We start from the raw sequence: 27,236 nt of genomic DNA, 5'->3' as shown, positions 1-27,236 counted from the left end.
TAAACCAGTCATTGCTTGGCCACTCCCACAGCACATATTGCAGGCATGACAGGTTGTGGGTGAACCCTAAGGAAGAGGCAGAGGAAGGATTGTAGGATTTTGAGGGGTTGTAGACACCAGAAGAACACAGCCCACAGAATCAACTAAGCATGGCTCATAGGAACTCACAGAGACTGGAGCGGCAATCACAGAGCCTGCATGGGCCTATACAAGGTCCTCTACATATATGTTGTGGTTGTTTAGCTTGGGATTTTTGTGGAACTCCTAACAGTGTGAGTAGGGGTATCTCTGCCTCTGGGACCCTTTTCCTCCTCCTGGGTTGCCTTGCCCCACCTTGATATAAACGTTTGCACCTAGTCTCATTGCTCCTTGTTATGTCTTGTTGGGTTGATATCCCTGGGAGGCCTGTTCTTTTCTGAAGGGAAATGGTGGAACAGTGGATCTAGGGGAGAGAGGAGGTGGGGGGGGGGGGTTGCTTGAAGGAGTGCAGGGTAAGAAAACTGTGGTCAGGATGTTTTGTAAGAGAAAACAAAGAAAGAGAGAGGGGAGGGGGAATGAGGGAATGAGGGAAGGAAAGGAGGGAGGGAGGGAGGAAGGAAGGAAGGAGGGAAGGAGGGAGGGAGGAAGGCAGTCAAGCTGCCTGGAGATTTGCCACAGTGATGGTCTGGTTGACATGTGCTGCTGTGAACCTGGCTGATCCAGACTCCTACCACTCTCACACCCAGGATCTACTATTCACATTATTTCCACGAAAGGAATGAAGCAAAATTGTGTTAGTTCTCGAATGCCATAGTAGGAGGTAGATGTGTCTTTTCCCTGGTCTCTTTTCCTATCACTCAGCAAATTAGGAAGGACCCAATGAAGAGTAGAGACACAAGGAGGAGCCTGGGTCCCTGAATGACCACATCTTCCACATTAGACTAGAGTAAGAAATCACCTGTAGCTATGTAGATGCAGGCTTGGGTGTTGTGGATGTTAGATGTACTGGCTAATGAAACTTGAGAATCAGAAGTGCAGTGGCTAGGCATTATATTTTCAAAATCCTCAAGTTTAAAGGACCTCTAAGTGAATGCTGGGAACAATGCCTACAGCCAAAGACCCTGATCTCTGTGCTGCTGATACCTATTTAAAACTTCTCCTGTTTCTTAGATGCTCCAATTACATGGCATCAAGAACAAAACCATATTCAAGGGCAAATTTGACTTTGCTTTTAAGGATAAAGGTGACCTTTGGGGAGAAATAGTTATTGCCTCTTTTTCTACAGAGAAATGCATCTTATTCCTTTATTCATTAATTAGCTTGTTTGTCCATTTACAAATGAGCCTGGACAGGAAGGCCTGATTGATGTTCACCAGAGAAAAGTCTGCTCAAAGTACTTTAGAGCAACACTGTCTGCTGCATCATGAACGAGTTAGTACCATGCTACTGCTAAACCCAAACCACTCACTTGATCAAAGCTATAGATCTCCGTTTTCAAAGCCCAAAGCTTTGTTAGGACTTTGAAGCAGAGCCAATCTAATTGGAGAAGACTATAAAGCTATAATGAGAGGATGTCTTTCCAGATCTAAATATGGTCTCCAGTGGCCCTGAATAACTAGACATCCTCACTGTGCTTCACTGTTCCAAAACACTGCTTCCCAGTGTGTTCTGTGTTCTGTGAGTCTAAGTTCTATCAAGTGATACCTACAAGCTGTTCTGAAAAACGTCCAACTCTCATCTTATAAACTCTGCTGTGATCTACAGTTCCTTCTGCCTTTGCACAATAACCCCACTCCATGTTATATACACACCATCAGTGCTTCCTTCCCACTCTCACATCCTAACACCTTCATTTAATCACCTCTTCATCCTTTGCCTGAAAACTAAGCCCACAGTCACTTATTGTTTCCTTCCAGATGCTGCTGTGGAGTGGTTCCCAGTAGACCTCACCTAGCAGCACAGCCACGCTCATTTGGCTGTGCAGACTCTGACCCCAGCATTCCAGAGCTTTTAAGCACTTTCTTTCCAAGAAACCTTATAGCTAACACCATTATCTCCTCACAAAACAGTGAACATCTGCAGATGAAGCATCCAAACAGCAGAAAGATTTTACACAATTCTTCTAAACTTGGACGAAGACTTTATCAGTCATCTTGGGTATAAATCAACATTCTTTTCAGTTTCTAGTAAATAAACCATAGTAGCAAACTTCAACTTCCTCTCAAAGGAATAATTAACAAACATGCACTTGCAATTACTTATTAGTTTTTATGTCTCCCAGCTAAGTGAACTAAACCTTTTGGAAAACCAATGTCTTACACAATCATCAGGTTGCTCTAAAGTTCAAGTTTATTCTTTGTATATACAGTTGATTTAATTAAAGAAATAAACTAAAATACTCCACTGAACTGCTTATTTTATGTGTATACTTTGTAAAGTTTACCAAAATTATTTATTCCTAGAAGACATTAGAATAAATAACAATAAATATAAGTAAACTATATTATCTCACAAAAATTATAACTTTGGACTTACCCTACAATTTCAGTAAATGAAGACTCCATTTATTAAATAAGAAAATAAAGCCTTTACAAATAAGACTGAATCAAACCTGTACCTCCAAGTTCCCAGCTGTTTCCTGTGTAGATGAGGATGGTTTTTAGTCACGGGCTTTTTAAATCAGGATTCTTAAAATTTGACATGCATTTAAATCTCCTGTAGAGCTGGTTAACCCAGTTTCCCAAGGTCAGTTCCAGAAGAGATGATTCTTTAGGTCAGGCTGTGCACATGAATTTGAATTTCTAATTAGCTCACAGGAGGTGATGCCAGCACTGATCAGAGAGTATCACAATTTGAGAAACAGAGTTATAGCTGAGCCAACTTTATAAAAAAAAATATAGATATGATTATGCTTAAGGAATATCCATCACTATCAACTGCAATATCAATTAAATCCCACTATCAGTATAACAGCAGAGATTAAAAATTAAGGCCCAATGTTCCCAATAATATTGTATTCTCTGCAATACTTTGAATAACACTTTCCCAGTTCTTCCACTAAATGCTCAAAGTCACTTAAGAGCAAATCAAGTAACTTTAAAAAGTCATTTGATAATTTACCGAAATTTTGTTTTGAAGTCCAGCAACACAGACTCAGTAATCAACTATAGGTAAATGAAACAGGTAAGAGGAGGCTCTGTAGAGAGTCTGTGGTAAATAATGCCCGCTGGCACTATCTCCTATAATACCTGCTTTTGAGTGGTCTATCTCAAATCTTATTGTATCAATTGCATACACAAACACTATCAATTGTTCTGAGACCTAAATTCTCTGTGATCAGCTCATTAATTCCCTCTGAGTACTCAGTACTCTACCTCCAATGGAAGTGTGTGTGTGTATGTGTGTATGTATGTGTGTATGAGTGTATGTGTGTGTGTGTGTGTGTGTATGTTTATATATGCTACTATTGACTCAACATTAGAAAGTCTATCCTTATTCATAAACATCACTTAGTATACATTTATACACTATGTGCTAATAAATAAGTTTATATTTATATGAATAAATGATAAGCAATAAATGTTTAGCTATGCCAAAAAATACACCAACTTAAGTATATAGACCCTTGACTAATAGTCAGGATTTTCATTGATAGCTAATCATCTGTAAATTAATTATCTAAAATAATTTTTATGTGTGCTGTTAATGCACAAATGCAAAATAAGAAAGTTATACATTACAGATCCAGTAACAGCATCCCCTGCCACAGCTGTAATGTAAACGGCACACCTGTGTAAGACACGCTCTGACTTTGTTTCTGTAACTTGAACAACACACAGAAATTGTGCATTTTATGTATTCTAATTTTGCAGTTATTTTCAATAAAGTGTGATTATTTTAGCATATCTCAGTTTATTTTATTAATAACATTTTGAACATAGTAACTGTTCTCGGCACTCATTCCACACTCTTGCTAACAGAACATGGCTGCAACTAACTACACAGAAACTCTTCATATGGGAAAAACTGGCTGCTCTGCCTGACAGCAAGTTTTACTTGTGGCTTTATGAAAGCCAGTTAAATAGGAGCTCATACAAAGTAAATTATTAGGATTATAGGTCATTCTCTATTCCCAATTGGTTGAGGAGTTTCTGAGTGTCTGGGCTTGCTTTTAAACCAATGGTTCTCAGCGTGTGGGTCATGACCCTTTAAAATGACCCTTTCTCAGGTATCGTATATCAGATGCTGAGTATCAGATATTTACATTACAGTTCATAACAAAATTACAGTCATGAAGTACCAACAAAAACAATTTACCGTTGGGGGTCACCACAACATAAGGAACTGTAGTAAAGGGTGGCAACATGAGGAAAGTTGAGAACCACTGCTTTAGACAAAGAAGACCTAATGGTACCAGCTATCACACTCTTTAGTTTGCTCAGAGCCCTGACTGCAGATTCACAAACTGACACTCATTTTGGGAAGGAGAGGGAGGAACCACGGCAAGATGGGAAAACCCAAAATGGGAAGACCCCAATGTGCATCAGTTCCAGCAGTCTTCAGAAAAACACTGGGCCCAAAGAAAGGGCCGAAAACCTTATGCAAGTGCATTCTGTGATCCACTGATTGGAGTATTTGTCAGTGTACTGGCTGGGCTTTCTGCCTCTCCTTGGTTGCGAATAGACACACACCGAAGCCATCACGTGGGGGGGTTCTTTACGACAACTGAGCTGTGACCACCTTTTCATTCTCATATGCTCCCTTTTTCGTATCCTCTCCCATGTAATGAGCTTTATTGTGCTGCTTTTTGTGTATCTAATGGCAAATAAATGAAAAGTAATTACAATTATACTTTAGAAAATCATAGTAATATCTACCTCAGCACCCTGTAGGTGGATGAAGCTTGCCTTATTGGATAAGTTGTGCAGCAGCAATTTTACTCTAAATGCTCTGCTTTGAGTGACCTCTTAGAACAATGATTCTCAACCTTCCTAATGCAGTTCCTTATGTTGTAGTGACCTTCAACCATAAAATTATTTTCATTTCTACTTTATAACTATAATTTTGCTATTATTATAAATCATAAATATAATGTAAATATCTGTTAACCAGATATCTGATGTGCAACCCTTGAGAAAGTCATTCAACCCCAAAGGGGTCATGACCCACAGGTTGAGAACCATGTGGAAGAACAAAGATTTAATGGTTACAGAAAATAGATTTTCCAATAGAACTTTTTCAGGAACTTTAAGTTATACGTATATGAAGTTTGTGCTCAGTATTAGGAATAAGTATAATAATATACTTCATATAAATCCCAGATTTAAAATGACTTTAATCAACTGGATTTGCCCTGAATTTTAGCTATCTACTGAAGAACTAAAGAGGATATATAGAATAGAAATGTCCTGTAAGTTTGGGTCTCTTGATGATCCAGAATAAGCCATATCTAGGGTCAGAGTATTGAATTTATCCAAGCTTCTTCTATGTCAGGTTGGAAATATTAGATCCCAAAGAGAATTAATAATGGAAGATAAATAGCAATGTCATCCTAAGCTTTTGTAATCAATGGAGGTTTCTTTCCTCAAAGTAAAAACATAATTCTCTGGAACCCCACTATTGTTTTTTTTTTTTAAAACAAACTTCAAATGATAACTAAGTGTTTTTATTCCTATTCTGTAAGAGTAGAAGCCCAGAAGCTTCTCAACAGGTCACTGAGAAGGTCACTATTGGGCAAGTCGCTGCCAGGATAAGACAGAAATGAAGACGATTTGCAGTCTGACCTAAGATTAAGTCCTGATCTTCCAGGTTAATGGCCTGGGGGAAGATTTATTAACTCTCAGGTCCACTGTTGATTCGTCTTGGAAGTGAGAATAACAATGTATTTGCAGAAATCATATGCAATACTTAGGAGAGCTACTGGAATTATTTCAATTCTCTGATAGATCTATCATCATCATCATTATTATATAATTACAAAAACTCATGTTACTAATTTTTAATATTTAATGTTTCTACCATTTTTATCACATACACTCTTTGATCTGTCCCACATGATAAATCAGTTGCAAATCCACAGCAAGCATGCCAAGATTCCCATACTACTCCCATATATAATACATTTTGATTAAGACAATTGACATTCACTTTAATAAATAATCACTATATCTTTCCCATTAAAAAGGTCAGCAGCTGTAAAAATACTTCAAAGATCCAGAAGATTGGAGAGATCTGGTTCTCTACAGATGAGTATTCATGCAAGCATTATGTTCCATCTTCTTTAGCTTAAGTTTTCCTTTTCATATTTGCTAGGGCATACATTCAGCAGAATTATATTAAATTAAATATTAAAATCGTGTCATAAGGGAAGGAGGGCTAAGTGATAGCAGACATTCATGAGTGAAGTCCTGAATAAGTACATCTGTTTCTCCACAGGCCTTGGAAATGTCTTTTAAACACAGCCCTAAAGCCTAGGCAAATGGAGCGCCAAATTACCTTGTACTGTAACATCTGAGCAAGTCCACAGCTTTCTGTGCAATGTAAGGTTAGAACCATTCCATATCATTTTAAAAGTCAGAGAAATCTTGGCCCCTAAATCAAAACTCTCGAAAAGTAGAAATTGTGTCTAATGAAAATAAGATTCCTATTTTGACTTCAGCATTAACCTATGATCAGTTTCCATTTCACAGTGAAATGAATACATATTGAGTGAAGAATTTTAAAAGTGAATGCCAGACTCTGTACACCCAGTGGGTTACAGATGGAGAAACACAGTGGCAGAGAGCCACTCTACTTCCTTGAAAATCCAAAAAACATTTGGAAGGAAACCCCAGAAGGAAAGACGTCTGACAGACAAATTCTCTGGGGTTTCCAGCTGCCTCGTTTGCCAAGCTTCCAAGACCCTGTTGCTTGTTAATAAAGTTCAACAAAGAGACTTTATGAACGCTGATTTCTTGGGGTGAAATATGCACTAGAGGAGTTTATAATGGAGCTGAAGTTTCCTGCCATCTGTACTTTCTTACTTCACAAATCCTAAGACGCTTGACTTAGGAAATCATAACTATGGGGCACCATGAATGGGATGCTGAGCCCGAATCCTGACTCCTGATCTGCAGGACACTGGTTAACCTCAGCATCTGAAAAGCAGCTCGACTCTTAGGATTCCACTTCAGGAACTTGAGTGTTTCTCTTCTGGTGCAAGGGAGAAGAACAGGGAGATAAAACACTGTCCACTGTATCAATTGATTCAGCGTAAACACTGCGATAGAAAAGGAAAGAAAAGCTAGATCCTAACTTCTCTGATCTTTACAACAGTAGCTGCGAAAGGAGATAAGGAAATGGACTTTGAAACTTACATTTCACTAAGACTTAAAAATAGGTAGTACACAAAAAATAATAAGAAAACCCACAAATTATAGCTCAAAATAATATACTTAATAAATCTCAGAACTACAACAAGAGCAATATTTCTTCATAAAACTAAATATACATTTTTTCCAATTAAAAAAAGGAAAGCCAGGCGGTGGTGGCGCACTCCTTTAATCCCAGCACTCCAAGGCAGGGCCAGGCAGATCTCTATGAGTTCAAGGCCAGCCTGGTCTCCAAAGTGAGTTCCAGGAAAGGCACAAAGCTACACAGAGAAACCCTGTCTCAAAAAAACAAAAAAGAAAAATAAGTACAGCACATGCCTGTAATCCCAACACTAGGGAGGAAGAGGCAGGCAGATCTCTGAGTTCAAGGGAAGCCTGGTCTACAGAGTGAGTTCCATGAAAACCCTGTTGTGAAAACTAAGAAAAATAAATAAATAAAAATAAAAAGCAATTATCATTTATACCATGGAAGTATGCTGTACCTATCAAACACAAACCATTTGCTTCTCCAAAACACTTAATGAAGCTTTGAACATTTAGGCCCACTAAATAATAGAAAGGAAAATAAGACAAAGTGGAAACCATTAAAGAGCTCAAACCAGTCACACAAAAATTATGTTTAATACAGAAATATTAAACAGATGTTTAATACAGATCTATTTAACCATGCTTGGGGATTTCTGTTTTGATGCAGGATACAGGGATGGGGCCAGTAAACATGCCTCCTCCAAATTGCGGCAGGCAAGAGGGGAAATAAAGTTTGCTAGAGTATATACAAAGTATATGCAGCATCAATACACAAAAAGTAAAGAGTGTCTATCCTCAGATCAATGGAAAACACACAATAGAGAAAATTTTAAGATTATTGTGCTTCTCAATTATTTTCCTTTAGGAGACAAAAGACTAGAAAGATAGTTCTAAGTTTGTAAAAGCTACATCTACATACATACACTATGAGAGAGAGACTTATTTTTATAGATATGTGTGTGCCTGAGTGTGCACATGTGCATCATATGTGTGCAGGAGCCCAGAGATGTCAGAAGAGGACATCAGAGCCCCTGTGGGACTGAGGTCACAGATAGTTGTGAGCCAGCATGTAGGTACCAGAAATTGAACTGGATCTTTAGCAAGAGCAGCAAGCACTCTTAATGGCTGAGCCATCACTCTAGCCCCACATACTTTTTTTTTAAAGAAACAACTCCCCTTCTTCTGTACGAAAGAAGAACAAATAACACTAAGATTATTTGATTAAAGCTTCAAGAAATCATTATTTTATATTTATCTCAAATTATACGTGGTGCATATAAGTATACTGTACATACACACATTGGTGTGCATCTTAGTTAGGGTTTCTACTGGGTTTTGATTGCTGTGATAAAACATCATGACCAAAGAAAGGGTTTATTTGGCTTATACTTCCACTGAAGAGGAGGGGAATCATTCTTGGTACTGGAAACATAGCCAACTAGACAAGGCTAGTGAGGTCATGGATCTTAGAAAAGAGCCAACTAGTACCACTTCCCTAGACCATCGGAATTCCTAACTTTATCTAAAATGTATCCTTATACTCACATCCTGAGTGTAGCTCTCACCCTCATTAAAGAAGCTTCTCTTTCAGAAAAAAAAAAAAAACAATTAGATACAATGCATAGCTCAATAGATTGTGGAGCGCTCCACCCCAAAGAGCACATGTACAACATAACTCCTGCACCCAAGGCTCAGGAAAGGGAATAGAAAGATTGTAAGAGACAGAAGGCCAGGAAGTCTGCTGTACGGCTGTGTCTCCTAGAAATTGTTACCTAGACAAGCCCTGAACAATGATGATATCAACAGACATGCTAAGAAAGAAGGGGAAACTTCATCAGGTTTCTCTCCTATGAGATGTATAACTACAGGCAAATAACGATGGGTAAAACATGCAACTAATAACTGCTGAGAGAGGAAAACTAGCTCCTCCCAAGAATGAACCCCTAAGAGGTTATCCAATGCAAAGTCAGACCTGAAATTGTATACACATACACAACAATGAAGTCAGCAGTTTTCACTTAAATATTTGTATATTTGCACACACACACAAGTATTAATCAAAGAAAAAGAGGTCATCAGTTGAGAGAGAGTGATGGGGAAACATGGGTGGGGTCACACGGAGGAAAGGAAAGGGGAAAATGATGTAATTATATTTTAATTAAAATATAGTTTTTTAAAAAGAACTTTCCATAAGTCTTTCCATGAACTCTGCACCTCTTACTCTGACTAGAAATGCTTTCTTACCTATTCAAAATTTTACATGATTCTCAAATCTACCACTTCCATAAGAACTGCTATTCCCATGTACTGGATTAAAACAAGTTTATAGATTTATGTTTTTAATGTGATTACAGGGGCTGGATAGATGGCTTAGGAATTTAGAACATTTGCTTCTCTACAAAAGACCTGAGTTTGGTTCCCAGCATCCACAATGGGGCAGCTCACAACCATTTGTAAAAGGATATCAGAGACCCTTGCCTGGACTCTGCTGGTACCTGCACTCATATGCACATGCCACCATGAAGACACACAGATACAAATAATTAAAATTAAATCAGTGTTAAGATCCTTAATTGCAAGAAAGAATTGGAAAACAATGACTTAAATAAAAAGCAGAACAGGGAAGCTGTATGTTAAAGGAACTCAGCAGTGTGGAGTGAGAATGTCACCTTGGAGAGCTAGGGAAACCCACTAAAAGAACTGGTTGCTCTTGCAGAGGATCCAGGTTCAGTTCCCAGCATGCATACGGAAGCTCACAACAGTTTGTCACTAGTTTGTGGAGGATTTCACACATTCCTCTGGCTTCTGGGGGCATGTACATGATGTACATGCATACATGCAGGCAGGCAAACCACTCATACATAGATTTAAAATAAAAATAAACCTTTAAAAATGGAGTCTTAGGACAGAAGATCTAGTGATTTAATTTCCCATAAATCTTGTTCCTCTTCCCTTAAATGGTCTTTACCATGCTGTATCAGAGAGCCAGACCTCCTTCTTTCTTCTTTCTACTCACAACACTGCAATTACCAGAGAAGTAGATTGTTCTAAAATGGGAAAAGAAGCACCAGTTCCTTCAATAAAAATGATGATTTTAAGTGTCCCTCTCCATATTCCCTCAGTTACCCTATTCTAGTTTCCCTTCATCTCTTTATTATATGCTATTCTATTTCCTCTTCCTTGGAAGATCCCACTTTCTGGTCTCCTACTAGGTACCTTACCTCTGTGGTTATTAGGACAGAAGCACACATATGACTTAACGGCAAAATATACTTGTGCAATAGTGGCACAAATGATACAGAAGTAACCAACCACTTTATGGCTGGATTCAAGGCCTGCTCCACAAGATGAAACACATTCCTGACACTGCTAAAATGGCCAAGAACCTGAGACAAGAGATGGTAAGGGCCTGGGGGGGGAAAACCTGCTACTATGATACTGCTAAAGAAATATAACAGTAAAATGACTCCTAATGACATATGACTACACCCATTGATTGGTGAATCACTCAACCCCCATCAAAGAACCTTCTGTTTTCAGTGTTGCCCAAAACTGTACAATGGGCAAAGAATGAGAGACTTCGGCATACCAGCCCTGCATGGAATGTCTTTATCAAACCTCTGTTCTCAAGGTTCAGGGATCCAAGTGGAAGAGTAAGCAGAAAGATTTGTAAGAGCCAGAGGTGAACACCAAGGAAATATCATCTTCTGGACACTTCAGGACTGATGCACATAAAAACTCACAAAGACTGTGACAGCAAGCACAGGTTCAAAACAAACCTAAGAAGGGGAAGTGGACACAAAGTTCCACCCATAACCAAGAAGCTATTTGCAATTGATGTCTGCTGAAAAAAAGAAAATTAGTTTTCTCCAGTGGAATGTCACTGTGTCTATCAACCACACTCCAGGGTGGACCCCATGCCCAGGATACAAAACAGACCGTTCTTTCCTTCCTTTTTCCTTCCCTCCCTCCTTCCTTCCTTCCTCCCTTCCTTCCTTCCTTCCTTTTCTTCTTCTTCCTCCTCCTCCTCCTCCTCCTCCTTTTTCTTCTCCTTCTCCTCCTCCTCCTCCTACTGTTTGTTTTGGTTAGTGTGTGTGTGTGTGTGTGTGTGTGTGTGTGTGTGTGTGTGTGTGTTTGTAAGAGAGAGAGAGAATATGAGAATTTGATGTGGAATTAGGTGGGTAGGGAGATAGGGAGGACATTGAAGGCATTTGGGAAAGAAAAGAATGTGATTAAAACATATTGTATAAAAAGTTTTACATTAAAAAAGAAAAAAGAATTCACAGATCTAATCCCTCTAGGACTATGCAGAAATGATAGAACAGCTTTTAAATTCCTTTTTTAATACAGGGAATTAAAATCGGAGCTTTCACATATTAGGCAAGAGCTCAACACTGAGCTACACACAAGCCTTTTAAGTTTATTTATCTGTTGAATACATCTGAATACTTGATATCAACATTCATTATGAAATTGTGAATAAATTGAAACACAAACCCTCATAGAAATTTTATAAGCCTTTATGTAGAATTATTTTCATGTGAAATCTTATTTTGGAATAAATGTTTTTGGAATAAGATTCACTAATCAATGTTTCTGTAAGAAAATATGAAATGAGTTATACAAAAGGTTAATTATAACAGAAGAAATTTAAAAAAAAACCTCTTGAGTATTAATTTAGGACTGAATTCTGATTATTCGGGAAAAGGAAGAGTGTCCCCTGGGAAGATGGCAAACTTCTGATACCTTAATGACAATTTCCTGCCAGCTAAAGGATTATGACTACTCTGCCCTACACTGTTGAAAAATAGAAACATTTTGAACAAGCTAACCATACTATTTCTAGACCATTACCCAACAAGGATCCCCAAAACAAATCTTCCTGAGCACAGATGATTTGATGCCTAAGTGAAGAGGTAAATGTATATAAAGGTATTCTTTTTTACCTACATGTTGAAGTGTAGTACAATCAAATATTTCCAGAGATTAAATTTTCTCAGCTAGGCAGCAATTTATCTCAACTACATAGATTAGTAATTGCCAGGCTACTGGTAGGAAATCAGAATTCTAAAAGCTACTTTTGTTTTGGGAACTTTAACCAGGCTTCACAAAAACTTTCAAACCCAGAATCCAGTTAAAATGATCCAAATATATGATCTGATTCTGTCTCTCCAACACCACATGGCACCTGAAAGTGACCCACAACGTTTCTGGGTCTGTGATGTCTAGCCTCCTAGTTGACTAGGAAAAATAAAAAGAGACAAAACTAAAAGCTAAGTGTGTAATGGGTGGAAAACAGGGAAGAAAGGGTCAGAGAAAGTTAGAGCACAGAGTGAATAACCATAAAGCCAGAAGACTTGGAGGAGCTTGAAGCTGATGAAAAAAAAGAAAAACCAAGATCACAGCTCACAACATAGGGGGAAGGAAGGATGTGAAAGCCAGCTGGAACCAGACAAAGCAAGGAATCCAGGAGCCAACAGAAATCCAAGGACAGAAAGTATTGAAGATGGAAGGGAACAGGAAATTTATTGGAAAGCAAGTTGTTTTTCCTTTTGTATCCAATGCAATTCTATTCCAGACTGAATTTTCTCGACCTCAGGGAGGGCAGAAGGGAAGTCAGAATTCACAGCAGTCTCTCCCCAACTTGAGCCCCCATAAGCAGGAGCCAAGAGCTGAGGAAAGACACTGAGAGGAAGCACAGCAGAAGCCCAGGTTGACTAAGGTTGGTAGACAGTGGCAGCACCCTCCAGCACAGGGCTCACCAAGACAGGGTGAAGGGAAAACAAAAACGACAGCTGGGAGCCAACTGAGAGCTGTTGCATCAGAGCTTCCAGCATACCCAATAAACTCCATAAGAGATTCCTCTCACGATGACGGTGGAAACAGCAGTACACACTCCATGTTTTGGAAGTAGAACTTCCTGAGTTCCCAACCTAACTCTGCTATTTGCTAGCTGCTGGCTGTGAGCAAGTTATTTGCCCACTGTATGCCATACTCATGAAATCTATAAAACAGACTGCTGTGATGATTAAACAAGGAATCAGTCTAACACCTGGAGCACACTTAGCATCCAACAGTGGTAGCAATACTGCTGGAGAAAGTGCTTGAAGCAGGAAGTCCATACAAAATAATAAAGTTTGATTAAAGAAGATGAAGATATGTTGTAGAATACTATTTTAAGGTGGGTTAAATGTGTTTATGCTGTGGGACATTTGTTTAATGACGCAAAGATGTGTTGCATTCTTTTATGTTTCATTTGTTCAACTCTGAAGTTGTGGTACTTTGCCTGTCTAAAACACCTGATTGGTCTAAGAAATAGCTGAATGGCCAAAAGCTTGGCAGAAAAAGGATGGGTGTGGCTGGCAGGCAGAGAGAATAAAGAGGAGGAAAACTCTAGAAGGAGAGATCAAGAAGCCAGAGAACAAGGAGAACAAGAAGCAAGGAGCCAGCCACACAGTCACACAGCCACACAGTCACACAGCCACACAGCCAGCCTCAAAGTAAGAGTAAAAGTAAGATAATGCAGAAGGAAGAGAAAGGTAGAATCCCAGAGGCAAATGGTAGATGGGATAATTAAGAAAAACTGGCTAGAAATAAGCCAAGCTAAAGCCAGACATTCCTAAGTAAGAATAAGACTCCTATGTATTTATTTGGGAGCTGGGTGGTGGCCTCCAAAAGAGTAGAATGAAAAAAACAACCAACTACAAGGATACAAAATGATTACACATTTTTATAAAACACCAAGAGGCACACTTCCTAATGGATAGGAACTAAGATGTGGATAGGGTTTCTGTCCTTGTTTCTACATATGCATGCCAGGCATGCCTAGTCAGGAATCCAAATGTGATCAGATTTGACCTAAAGTTATTTGACAAGTCATAGTGTAAAAATGGAGAAACATTCTTCTGTGAGTTTAAGGATAAATATTTAGAGCACACTTAGAAGTTATACTGGTTTAGAACAGTGGCAGTAGTAAGTTCCCCTCTAGTCCATGATTTTACCAGCAACAGGGTATTGGCTATGTTTACAGAAGAGGCATGAATCCTTCCTAAAAGAGCTGTTGGTTGCCCCTAAGGTATATCACTATTGAACTCTTGAGCATAACTGTCACCCATTGTTGTGGTCCATAGGCTTCACAGTTGAATAGGATATTGATTGCTTTCCCCTTTGGTGGCTTACATACATAGCACCTTCAGATACTATGAGAGCTAGTCCTCAGGAGTGAAGCATTTGAGCCAGATCTAGCTCATCTCATTCAAGTTTTGTATCTAAAGTATGTGATGTCTTCTGTTTTTCCCACTTGCCCTTTCAGAGCACCTGTATCCTACTATCCCCTGTCCAGCTTGTGTGAAGGAAGCATCTTTTTGCACAGAGACAATTACAGAAAACCACAACTGGTCAAAATGCAGAGAATATTGATGCTATGCTGCCCATCTCCTATTGATGCATCATTTACAACACAAACCCTACACCCAAGGTTCAGGGAACATTGCAGAAGAAGGGCCAGAAAAATTTAAGAGCCAAAGGACTAGGATGTCTGTTATGAGACAGTGCCTTCTAATACAACAGGGAAACTGAACCATGTAAGCTCAACAATATAGTCCCCTAAATAAAGCCAGCACTATGGCAATACCAATAATACCAACATGAATGAGGGACATCAAATCCCCACTCTTAGATGAAAACCTACAGACAATTAATGGCTGTTACAAGAGAGAGACTCAACTTCCCCAGGAAAAAGTGACCTGAGAGGTTATGCTATCCCAAGTGGTCAGCCATAAACATATACATATGAGCAACATTAAATGGACTCAGTAGGTTGTATTTGCATATACATATATACATGCGTATGTATGTAGCAATAATGATTAAAGAGAAGGATGTCATCAACTTTAGAGGGAGTTGGGGACACAAGAGTTTTAGGAGGAGATAGAGGACTAAAATTGGTATAAATATAGTACTCACATATGAAATGCTCAAAAAGTTTAAGTAAAAAAACTGATAATTCATTTTTACTCGGAGATGATAGTTCAAACTCTCAGCCTTAAAAAAAAGAATGAAGAAACTTTTAATGTGAGAAAATTCTTAATTTGGGATACATCTTTTTTTCTGAGCAATAGTATTTATTTAAATATAAAATAATCCCTTAAAGCACATGAACATGGTTAAAGATAAGATTTTGAAGTGGGAAGGACGATAGACTGACAGATATGGCAGAAAGCAGTACAGCTCTAACAATAGTCAAATCAAACACAATCAACTTTAAACTCATCTAAAGGAAAAAAACCACATGATCATCTCACTAGATGCAGAAAAGGCATTTGACAAAATCCAACACCCCTTCATGATAAAGGTCTTGGAGCAATCAGGAATACAGGGAACATACCTAAACATAATAAAGGCAATCTACAGCAAGCCAACAGCCAACATCAAATTAAATGGAGAGAAACTCAAAGCAATACCACTAAAATCAGGAACAAGGCAAGGCTGTCCCCTCTCCCCATACTTATTCAATATAGTACTTGAAGTTCTAGCCAGAGCTATAAGACAACATAAAGAGATTAAGGGGATACAAATTGGAAAGGAAGAAGTCAAGCTCTCCTTATTTGCAGATGACATGTTAGTATACATGAGTGACCCCAAAAATTCAACCAAGGAACTGACACAGCAAATAAAAACCTTCAGCAACACTGCAGGATACAAGATCAACTCAAAAAAATCAGTAGCCCTTCTATATACAGTAGACAAACAGGCTGAGAAGGAAATCAGAGATACATCACCCTTTACAATAGCCACAAATGATATAAAATACCTTGGGGTTACACTAACTAAGCATGTGAAGGACCTATATGACAAGAACTTTAAGTCTCTGAAAAAAGAAATTGAAGAAGATGTCAGAAAATGGCAAGATCTCCCATGCTCATGGATAGGCAGGATTAACATAGTAAAAATGGCGATCTTACCAAAAGCAATTTACAGATTCAATCCAATTCCCATCAAATTACCAACACAATTCTTCACAGATCAGGAAAGAATAATACTCAACTTCATATGGAAAAACAAAAAACCCAGGATAGCCAAAAGAATCCTGTACAATAAAACAACCTCTGGAGGCATCACAATGCCCGACCTCAAGCTCCACTATAGAGCTACTGTAATAAAAACAGCTTGGTACTGGCATAAAATCCGACATGTGGACCAATGGAATCGAATTGAAGACCCTGACATTAACCCACACACCTATGAACATATAATTTTTGACAAAAAAAGCCAAAACTGTACAATGGAAAAAAGAAAGCATCTTCAACAAACGGTGCTGGCATAACTGGATGTCAGTGTGTACAAGGCTGCAAATAGATCCATATCTGTCACCGTGTACAAAATTTAAATCCAAGAGGATCAAAGACCTCAACATAAATCCAGCTACTTGGAACCTGATAGTAGAGAAAGTAGGAAGTACTCTTGAATGCATTGGCACTGGAGATCACTTTCTAAATATAACACCAGTAGCACAGACACTGAGAAAAACAATCAATCAATGGGACCTCTTGAAACTGAGAAGCTTTTCTAGAGCAAAGGACACAGTCAACAAGACAAAGCAACAGCCTACAGAATGGGAAAAGGTCTTCACCAACCCCACATCTGACAGAGGGCTGATATCCAGAATATATAAAGAACTCAAGAAATTAGACATCAAAATGCCCAACAGTCCAATTAAGAAATGGGCTATAGAACTAAACACAGAATTCTCCACAGAGGAAGTTCAAATGGCTGAAAGACATTTAAGGAATTGCTCAACATCCCTAATTATCCAGGAAATGCAAATCAAAACGACTCTGAGATACCACCTTACACCTGTCAGAATGGCTAAGATCAAAAGCACAGAAGACAGCTTATGCTGGAGAGGATGTGGAGCAAGGGGAACTCTCCTCCACTGCTGGTGGGAATGCAAGCTTGTACAGCCACTTTGGAAATCAATATGGCGCTTCCTTAAAAAACTGGGTATCCATCTCCCCCAAGACCCAGCTATACCACTCTTGGGCATATACCCAAGGAATGCTCAATCATACCACAAGGGCATTTGCTCAGCTATGTTCATATCAGCGTTGTTTGTAATAGCCAGAACCTGGAAACAACCTAGAAGCCCTTCAACTGAAGAATGGATAAAGAAAATATGGTACATATACACAATGGAGTACTACTCAGCAGAGAAAAACAATGATATCATGAGGTTTGCAGGCAAATGGATGGATCTAGAAAAAATCATCCTGAGTGAGGTAACCCAGACTCAGAAGGACAAACATGGTATGTATTCACTCATAGGAGGATACTAGATGTAAAACAAAGATGACTAGACTGCTACACAACTCCAGGGAGGCTACCTAGAAAACCGGACCCTAGGAAAGACCCAAGGATCACCCAATGACAGAGAAATGGATGAGATCTACATGAACAACCTGGACGACAGTGGGAGTAATGAAGGGCAAGATTGGAGGGAAAGAAAGCTTAGGGGAGCAGGAGATCCCAGCTGGATCAAGAACAGAAAGGGAGAATGAGGAATAACAGACCATGATAAATGAAGACCACATGAGAACAGGAATAGGCAGAGTGCTTGAGAGGTCCCCAAAAATCCACAATGATATATCCTCTGTAGTGTGCTGGCAATGGTCGAGAGAAAGCCTGATCTGACCTAGTCTGGTGATCAGATGGCCAAACACCCTAACAATCATCTTGGAACTCTCATCCAATAACTGATGGAAGTGGATGCAGAGATGCTCAGCCAGGCCCCAGGTGGAGCTCCAGGTGTCCAATTGTCAAGAAAGAGGAGGGTCTGCAAGAGCGTGAATTGTTGAATCCAAGATTGCAAAAAGCACAGGGACAAATAGCCAAACAAATGGAAGCACATGAATTATGAACCAAAGGCTGTGGAGCCCCCAGCTGGATCAGGCCATCTGGGTAAGTGAGACCATTGAATAGCTTGATCTGTTTTGGAGGCACCCAGTCTGTGGGACCAGGATCTGTCCTTAGCGCTTGAGCTGGCTGTTTGAAACCTTGGGCTTACACAGGGACACTTTGCTCAGTCTGGAAGGAGGTGACAGGACCTGCCTGTACTGAATCCACCATGTTTAAATGAATCCCCAGGGGTGCCTTGATCCTGGAGAACATGGGAATGGAGGGGAGGGGCTAGGGGTAGGTGGGGGTGGGTGCTGGAGGGGGGAAGACAGGGGAACCCATGGCTGATGTATAAAATTTAAAACACATAATAATAAAGAAAAAAATTTAAAAAAAAAAGAATTTTGAAGTGGTAAGGACGATAGACTGATATATATGACAGAAAGCAGGACAGCTCTAACAATAGTCAAATCAAACACAATCAACTTTAAACTCATTTAAAGTCAGTGAGTAATAAGAGTATTGGATTTTAAGAGATTTATATCAAAATAACAGATAAATGCAGAACATAAAAGTAGAAACTTTCTTTTGCTAGCACACCACATACATGTGTAAAGAGATATGATCATAGACATATATTTAAAAGAAGAAACCAGTTGTGTCATAAGAGAGAGGAGAGAGAGAGCAAGAGAGAGGTAGACTAGGTCAAGAGTGGAAAAAGTCAAAATAAAAACATATTTTAAAGGTTGATCAATGAGCAACACATTGGCTGCATAGGATGAAGTTCTGGTATGTGGTTGCACAGTAGGGTGAATGTAAATAACAATAAAATGTTGTATACTTTACAAAATTAGAAGAAATTATTTAAAGGTTTTCATCATAATGAAATAAAATGTTTGATTTGTTTATTTATTCATTTATTCATTCATTCATTTATGTTTTTACTCCAATTTTAGTACTATATACTGAATCAAAACACCATATACAGGCAGTATCTTGAGAAGGCTCAATAAAGAGATGAGGCTGGTAATAGTTGTAGTAGTTGTCACAGTATAAAAGGTTACAAAATCGAAGTATGAATGAAGATAAAAGGCTAAGCCTTCCCCAGTGAGGTAGTCTGAGTATCATGTTGACTAAATACCTGATCAGTTTAATGTACCATTACCAAAAACAAGAGACCAATCCCTTCTTGAAAGGAGTAATAGTATGCAGACTCAAACTATGTCTATAATTTTCCTACTGTGTCTAATACTCAATCTGAATTTAATAGTCATACAAGGAGGGCAAATATATGAAACAAATTGAGTACAAACATGCATATTAAAATGATCAGATACAGAAATCATAGCAATCCATAAATATGTGAGATATAAATACTCATAATGAGACAGTGGACAAGCCTAAAATCTAGTTTTAAAAATCACAAAAGACATATTTTAACTCAAAATTCTAAAATTCCCAACCCCCACATTTCTTTACATGAGAAAGAAAAGAATGATTTATCACTTATTGAAACACAGGTGGCTGTTGGTTTTGTTTGTTTGTTTGTTTTCAGAGATGAGGAAGGAACAAGGTATATGTAAATAGATACCAAATCTTTGTTTGTTTGTTTGGTTGGTTGGTTTGTTGCTTGGTTGGTTGGGATTTTTTGTTGTTGTTGTTTTGGTTTGGTTTTTTGAGACAGGGTTTCTCTGTGCAATTTTGGTGCCTGTCCTGGATCTCACTCTGTAGATCAGGCTGGCCTTGAACTCACAGAGATCCGCCTGGCTCTGCCTTGCAAGTGCTGGGATTAAAGGCATATGCCACCACCGCCCAGTGATACCAAATCTTAGAGGAAACCAAGAAGGGACTTACAGACCTTTTCCTCCACAGCCTGTTGATCAAAATAGTTTAAAGCCATCTTCATTGCCTTTAAAGGATTGTAAAACCGAGACTGTGGAGAGGAATCATTAGCTTGGGGCCTGTACCTGTCCTGGTTTCACTCCTGTTGCACTGGTAAAATATCTGGAAAAGATAACTTAAGAGGAGAAAGGGGTTAATATCAGTCTCCAGGTAAGACTTAAATCATAGCAGAGAAGCCATTGTGGCAGGAGCTTTCATCACAGCCATAGTCAAGGACAGAGATAACCAAATGCACTTTGTGCAACTTGCTTGCTTGTGCTTAGCTCCATTTCTCCACTTACATAGTCCAGGATATCCTTTCTAAGGAATGGTGCTGCCCACAGCAGGCTGGGTCTTCTATATCAATTAATTATTAAAAACAGTACCCCAAGGACATACTCACAATGTCCTAAACCAATACAGGCAAGCCCTCATTAAAAATCTCTTCCCAGGTAATTCTAAGTTGTGTCAAGGTGATAATTTAAGTTAACCATCATACTGCCCAAGCATAAGGACCAGAGCTCAGGTTCCCATCACCAGCATAAATGCCAGGTGAGTATGAGGTTCACCTGTAATCCTAATACTCAGGAGGCAGAAACAGAGGATGTCTAGAGCCAACTAGCAAAATTAGCAGTATCAGTAAGCTTTAGGTTTAAGTGAGATACTTGCCTCGATGTATAAGGTAGAGAGAGACAAAGAAAAACACTTGATGTCAACCTCTGGCCTCCAAACACAAGCACACATATGCACATGTACCTGTATACACATGGGTGTACACACATTTAAACACTTCACACACACACCATACATACACGCACACATAAAAAAAAGGCTTAGCCTTTTATCTTCATTCATACTTCGATTTTGTAACCTTTTATACTGTGAAACCTAAATTATAGAATCCAATAAATTAGACTGATCAAGTTAGACAAAGTTGAAGAAGGAACTGGTGCAAAGGAATATAAGAAGAAAATATACATACTGAACATGGTAAGAAAAGAATAAAATTACAGAAAGAATTGTAAACTGTACATAAGTATCTAGTTATCAGAATTGCCACACCCCACTAACTAGACAAACGAAAATAGTCTCAATGTGTGTTATTGGAAATCAAAAAGAGAGTGAAAATGCATTATTATCAGCCAAAAGACAAGTAGCTGATATTGCTTGATAAGCTTTTCACTGTAACTGCTAAGAAGGCTGCATTTTGTATGGCTGCTATGTATTTAAATTATTTACTTATTATTTATTAATTTAAATTATTTGTGTGATGTATGCTTATATTAATATTCATTTGCATCTATTGTGCTATACACACACACACACACACACACACACACACACACACACACACATTTCCTGGTCTACAAAAACAAGCAAACACATTTTTGTGTGGTACTAAGGACTGAACTCAGAGACTTGTGCATGCTAGACTCTAATCATTCTGTATTCTCAATCACTCTAAGATTTTATTTTGTGAGAGTATTTCACTGAGTTTCCCATTGTCTCACTGAGATGCCTCCTTCCTCAGCCTCCCCAGTACCTGAGCTACCAGGCTGTTGTTTTCTTAAAATTATATTTATTTGTTTGTTCATTTACTTATTTATTTAGTGTTTGTGGATTGTGTGAGTGTGTGTGTGTGTGTGTGTGTAGAGGTCACAGGACAACTTGTGGGACTTGGTTCTCTCTGTATGCTAGGTGGGTCTCAGGATTGCAGTAAGGTCATCTGGCTTTGTTACAACTGCCTTTGCCCACTAATCTATCTCACTAGCCTGCAGACCGGCAGGTTTTCACTCAGGGGACTGAAGTGAATACTCCTAGCTGAAGAAAAGCAGTCCCCAGTATAAGACTGGAAATGAATGAATGAATGAATGGTGAGCGAGAGAAAGGGGAAATATTTGCACAAATATAAATTAACAGTGACTGAGTAAATATAGTTTATAAATATCCCATGTGGAGAATAAATTCATACAAGAAGTATCCAAAGCCAAAAGGCAGCAGTGGGTTGTATGATAGCTTCAGTTTAAACATTATAATAGCAATCATATTCTATTTCAGTAAGTCAAGGTTAGATGTTGACAGATTATAGTTAACAACTATGACCATAATTGTAAAAAAAAAAAAAATTCTGTAACTGACATGTTAATTCAGCGGGGAAATTAAAAATACGTTATTCTAAAATAAAGCAAAAATGAAGGAACAAAAGAGAACAAGTCACCAAAGAACATAAAATAAACAGAAATCAGTGAGGTTGTTTCCTTTTCTAAAACTTCGTCCCCAATCCTGTCAAGTTCTTTAGTAAGTACTCTAAAGCTACACAGTCACAAATAAAATGTATAGCATTCAGATGACTCCTCCACTAAACTTAAGCAAAAATTGCATATATAGAGTTGGGTTTGTTTGTTTGTTTGTTTGTTTTTTGAGACAGGGTTTCTCTGTAGTTTTGGTTCCTGTCCTGTATCTCACTCTGTAGACCTGGCTGGCTTCAAACTCACAGAGATCTGCCTGGATCTGCCTCCTGAGTGCTGGGATTAAAGGCATGCACCACCACGGCCCGGCCATACATGGGGTTTTTAATTAGAGATAGGTGAGCACCTAACTTTACTAGTTTGATTATTTTTAAGAGGTCACCTCTAATTCATCAGGATATTTTATATTGAATGTGTACAAAAAAATCTTAGGTGGAGGCGAGGTAGTCTATGTGCAAAGTCAAACTGTAAGATGCACAGCCAGCTGTGATACTTTGGGAATGGGGGAATGGAGAAAAGAGAAAAACACCTTGTTTTCTAGCCTGCTGTTAGCAAGCATGGCATTCCTTCACATACAGAACTCTCTATCAACTGCAGCCAAGTTATCTCATAACACATCACCCAGCCCTGTATATCCTCTTATCTACCAAATTCAACAACAAATAATAGGTAAAGTTCCTTGTGGTTTATTTACAGCATTCAAATTTCATTTTCATCCTTTCTTCACCATCAAATCCTGGCTGACGTCTATGTAATAAAAAGACAAGTCACAAACCATAACAACACCGATCCACTGGTACTAAGGCAAGACCCAAATGATAACATGTGCTTGTTATCATTAATTTTGAACTAATTTCACAATTATGCATTACATACTAAGGCCAAACATGGCTGTAGAAAGATTTTCCCAAGTATGTGACACTTGGATTGTCCTCTGCAAAGTCATTCATTTGTCTAAGAAGTACAAACTGATCATCAGAACTAACCAGTCATTTTGTCAGGTGTGGTAAGTCCAATGATGGGTTGTTTCCTGGTCTTAATGGCCTTAATATATGGCAGAGAGTTATATTCCAAATCATCACCAAATAAATGGATAACCCATATTATAGAAAATAGGTCACGCTACAGTAAAATCATAAGCAAAGCCAACGGGAAGGGGTTCATGAGAAAGTGGCATTCACATTGAACACTGAAGATTGAATAGAAGCTAATTGAGAAATATCTTCTAGCAGAGGAATGAAACAAGCAAAGGGAACGTGATTTATAGAGAATTCAAAGGAGGCCACTGTGGCAAAAAAAAAAAAAAAGATAAGAATGAAAGGGAATAGTTTAAGATGAGATGAATGAAGGACTAATGGAGGTTTCAGAGACCCAATTCAAGGTTTTGTTTGTTCATTTCTACAAACACCGGAATTCACATAAGGTCATGAAACAGAGTAATGGTATGATTTAATTGAAATACTGAACTTCTCGACTGTTGAGACATTGGGTTGGAGAGGAAAATGAAAGTAACAGGGGTAAGACAACAGTCTCGTCATACCGAGGTCACATAAAGCTGTTTCAGGATTGTAGTGCTGATGAAGTTGGAAAATAGATACATTCGAAAGGAATTCAAGAATGGAATTCCAGGACTCTAATTCTTTGAAAGTGATGGAAACAGAGAAAAAGAAGCCTTCTGTTTCGACCTTGTAGAAAGAAACAAATTGTGATCGGATTCTTTGCAACAGGAAATCCTGGGGAAAGCCCATGTTTGGAAAGTGTATTAATAAGGGTTTTGATGGTTATGATAAAACACCAAAACCAAAATCAACTTGAGGAGGGAAATATTTATTTTATCTTACAGTTCCATATCACAGTCCATTACTGAAGGAAGTCAAGGCAGAAACCAAAGGAGGAACCAGGAATCAAGAACTAATGCAGAGATGATGGACAACCGCTGTTTACTGGCTTGACTTTCATGACTTGCTCAGACTACTTTCTTGTAGCACCCAAGACCACACACTCAGGGGTGGCACTGCTTACAGTGACCTGAGCCATCACACATCGATCATAAATCAAAAGATAATCACCATCACTCATCAATCATAAATCAAAAGATAATCACCATCACTCATCAATCATAAATTAAAAGATAATCACCATCACATATCAATCATAAATCAAAAGATAATCACTACAGTCCTTTCCACAGGCCAATCTGATGGGGGCATTTTCTTAACTAAGGGCCCCTCTTCCCAAATGACCCCCAGAACGTGTGAACATTCAATAGCTAGGAGGATCTGTGTACAGAACAAGGATGGTTCTCCACAGAAAACCAGCCAGCACAGAAAGAGAGAACATGAATGCAAACAGGAAATGTTGATTATCAATTCCTGTTGAGATCTCTAAGTACAGACCAGAGCTCAGGAAAGAGCTGAAAATATAAAAACCAAGAACTGGGACACAAATAATAACCAGAACCATGTGGGGAGATAAGCTGTAGGACGGACAGACGTGATGGCCCAGACAGATAGAAGCCACTAAGACTGGCAACGACACAGGGCAAAAAGAGCTGGACCAAAGAAGTGGTTTGTAAGTGTATTTAGGGAACAAATGAGAGCATCACAGACAGAAGAGTTAGCAGGTGCTAAAAGAGATTCTTCCAGAAAAGCACATAAGAGTCTAAAAGTCGTGTCTTTTGATTGCCTCATCAGTAATCCTCGTACTTTTCATTTTCTCTATATCTTCATCTTAACAGATAAAGTGGACACCATCACCTATTAGCCTGCTGTTAATCACCATCCATGAAGCCCACACAATGTACAAATCAAAGCACCAGAGCATACGTACAACTATGATGGCCACCTAAGCAATAAAATCATGTGATTTCATCCTGAAACATAAATGTTAGGGATTCTTGATTGTGTAAGAAAAACTGACTGCTAAAGAATGTTGACAGCGGGCTGGAGAGGATGGCTCAGCCATTAAAGGCTAGGCTCACAACCAAAAATATAAGAATGTTGCCAGCATGCTAGGAAGTTCACAGCAGAATACATGGGAATTACCCATGAGGACATGGGAGGAGATGGAGCATGATTTCCCACTTCACCACTGTCACCATCCGGGCTTCACCAGAGGACCCTGGCCAGTCCTTTCATGCCTTTTTATTAGTACATATTGGTTGTAGAAAATAAGGGATTTCATTGTGGCACTTCCCTATGTGCGTATTACACAGCATGACGGTATGTACTGCCTCATTACACTCACCTAACCCTCCTCTTCCTCCTGAGCCTCTTCATCTCTCCCCATCTCTATTTCATTGTTTCTCTTCTGCCTTCAGGAGACAAGAGAACATGCAATGCTAGTCTTGTCAGGCTCTGGCTCATTTCACTTGACGTGTTGACTTTCTGTTCCAGGCACCTACCTCCAAAGAACTTGATTTTGTTCTTCTTTCTGAATCCTAGCCTATTGTGTACACATGCCATGTCTTCTGTATTGTATCCATTCATCTGTTGATAGACACCAAACTGACCCTAGGACTCTTGAAAATAACCCTGGCCAATTCTAATTAAGGAGGCACAAACTGTCTATAAATCAGCCATAAATGAAGAGTCCTACTTATGGATCCAAGGTTTCAGTTTCACCTGTTGGAACACTAGACTGAGATTGCACCATAAAAAAAAAAGTATAACTACTTTTAGAACAGTTGGTGTAATGTCACATAGCAAAACTAAACCAGCCCACTAAAATACTAAAATAAACTACCTTGTTTACAAGGTGAACAGGCACCTATAACTAAAAAGGCTAATAGCCACGGCCACGCGGAGCCCTTGACTCGTAACAGGTTTCAACATTCATAATGATTACAGTTCTTGGGAAAATTCAGGAATAACATTATGCAATGGTTTCGTTCAAGTTTGTTTAATTTTGTTAATGCAAAAAGACATTAGGGATAGTCAAGGCTCTGACCTGACACGTGATTTTAAATAGTAGTATGTCTTCCTGGTGTGTGTTGGTTGGCTTCGTTCCTTTTTCTAACCCACAAGGTGACATGCTTGTAGTCTGTTACACATTACAAGGAAGAAAGTGAGAACAAAGGCATTGTCCTTGAGAGAACGCCTCTGGATCTAAATTGCAGTAGATAATGCATCCTTTCCGAGGAAAACACACAGACATGATCACTCCTCTAGGCCATCTGCAAATGGTCCGGGGTAGGGTAATTGCTAGGCCTGCAAGGACGAGTCTACTGGTTCACATCAGAGAGGATGAAAGGGCTTTTCAGCTACAGAGCCTCACACTAACACAGAACTGCTGCAGGCAGGACCCCGGCATACAGAGCTGACACAAAGGGATGAGGGTGAGGTTGATGGGGAAGAGGCTGTGCCAGAGGGTGGGGGCGCCCTAGGCCGCGAGGTGGTACCTGCGCCGGGTCCAGCGCCCCTGCCACTGACTCTCCGCTCCACAGATGCTCGCGGAGAAGCTGCTGGTAGCTGAGGCAGTGCTTCGCAGCAGATGGTAGATTCCCCATGCCGCAGCCTGGATGCCGCGGGCGGTGTTAGATCGCAAGGCCTGAGCCGGGAAGGCGTAGGAGGCAGCCGGGAGCGCGTCCCGCGGGTGCCCGCACAGGGTCCGAGCTGCACTGCGGCGGCGCGGTTCCCGGGCAACGCCCAGGCAGGGGTGCAGCTGGCACCTGAGTCCAGGCCGAGACCCAGAACCCGGATGGGAACAGTAAAGTGAGGCAGGGTGGCACCCCCGCCCCACCCCGAATGTGGATCTGTCAGGGTTGACTGTCCGCAGGTGCACACCCACCTACTCAGGCCTGAGTCAGAGTTGAGGGGAAAGACAGGCCTCTGAGAGG

The 27,236-nt window shown here is 39.4% G+C and overlaps 1 protein-coding gene across 3 annotated transcripts in view; it reads right to left on the bottom strand.

The window, feature by feature from the left end:
* The window catches only part of Hmgcll1 (3-hydroxymethyl-3-methylglutaryl-CoA lyase like 1), a 119,365-nt gene extending 92,354 nt beyond the window's left edge, over nt 1-27,011 (bottom strand). For all 3 annotated transcript variants that reach the window (XM_036192721.1, XM_036192723.1, XM_036192722.1), the window contains exon 1: nt 26,799-27,011. In XM_036192721.1, coding sequence (XP_036048614.1) covers nt 26,799-26,906 — 108 coding nt within the window. In that variant the 5' untranslated portion in view covers nt 26,907-27,011. The remainder of the gene's footprint in view (nt 1-26,798) is intronic.
* Nucleotides 27,012-27,236: the final 225 nt, after the last annotated feature.

This window comes from Onychomys torridus, chromosome 7 (assembly GCF_903995425.1).
Source record: "Onychomys torridus chromosome 7, mOncTor1.1, whole genome shotgun sequence".
NCBI lineage: Eukaryota > Metazoa > Chordata > Mammalia > Rodentia > Cricetidae > Onychomys > Onychomys torridus.
This window is presented reverse-complemented; position numbering and strand designations above follow the sequence as displayed.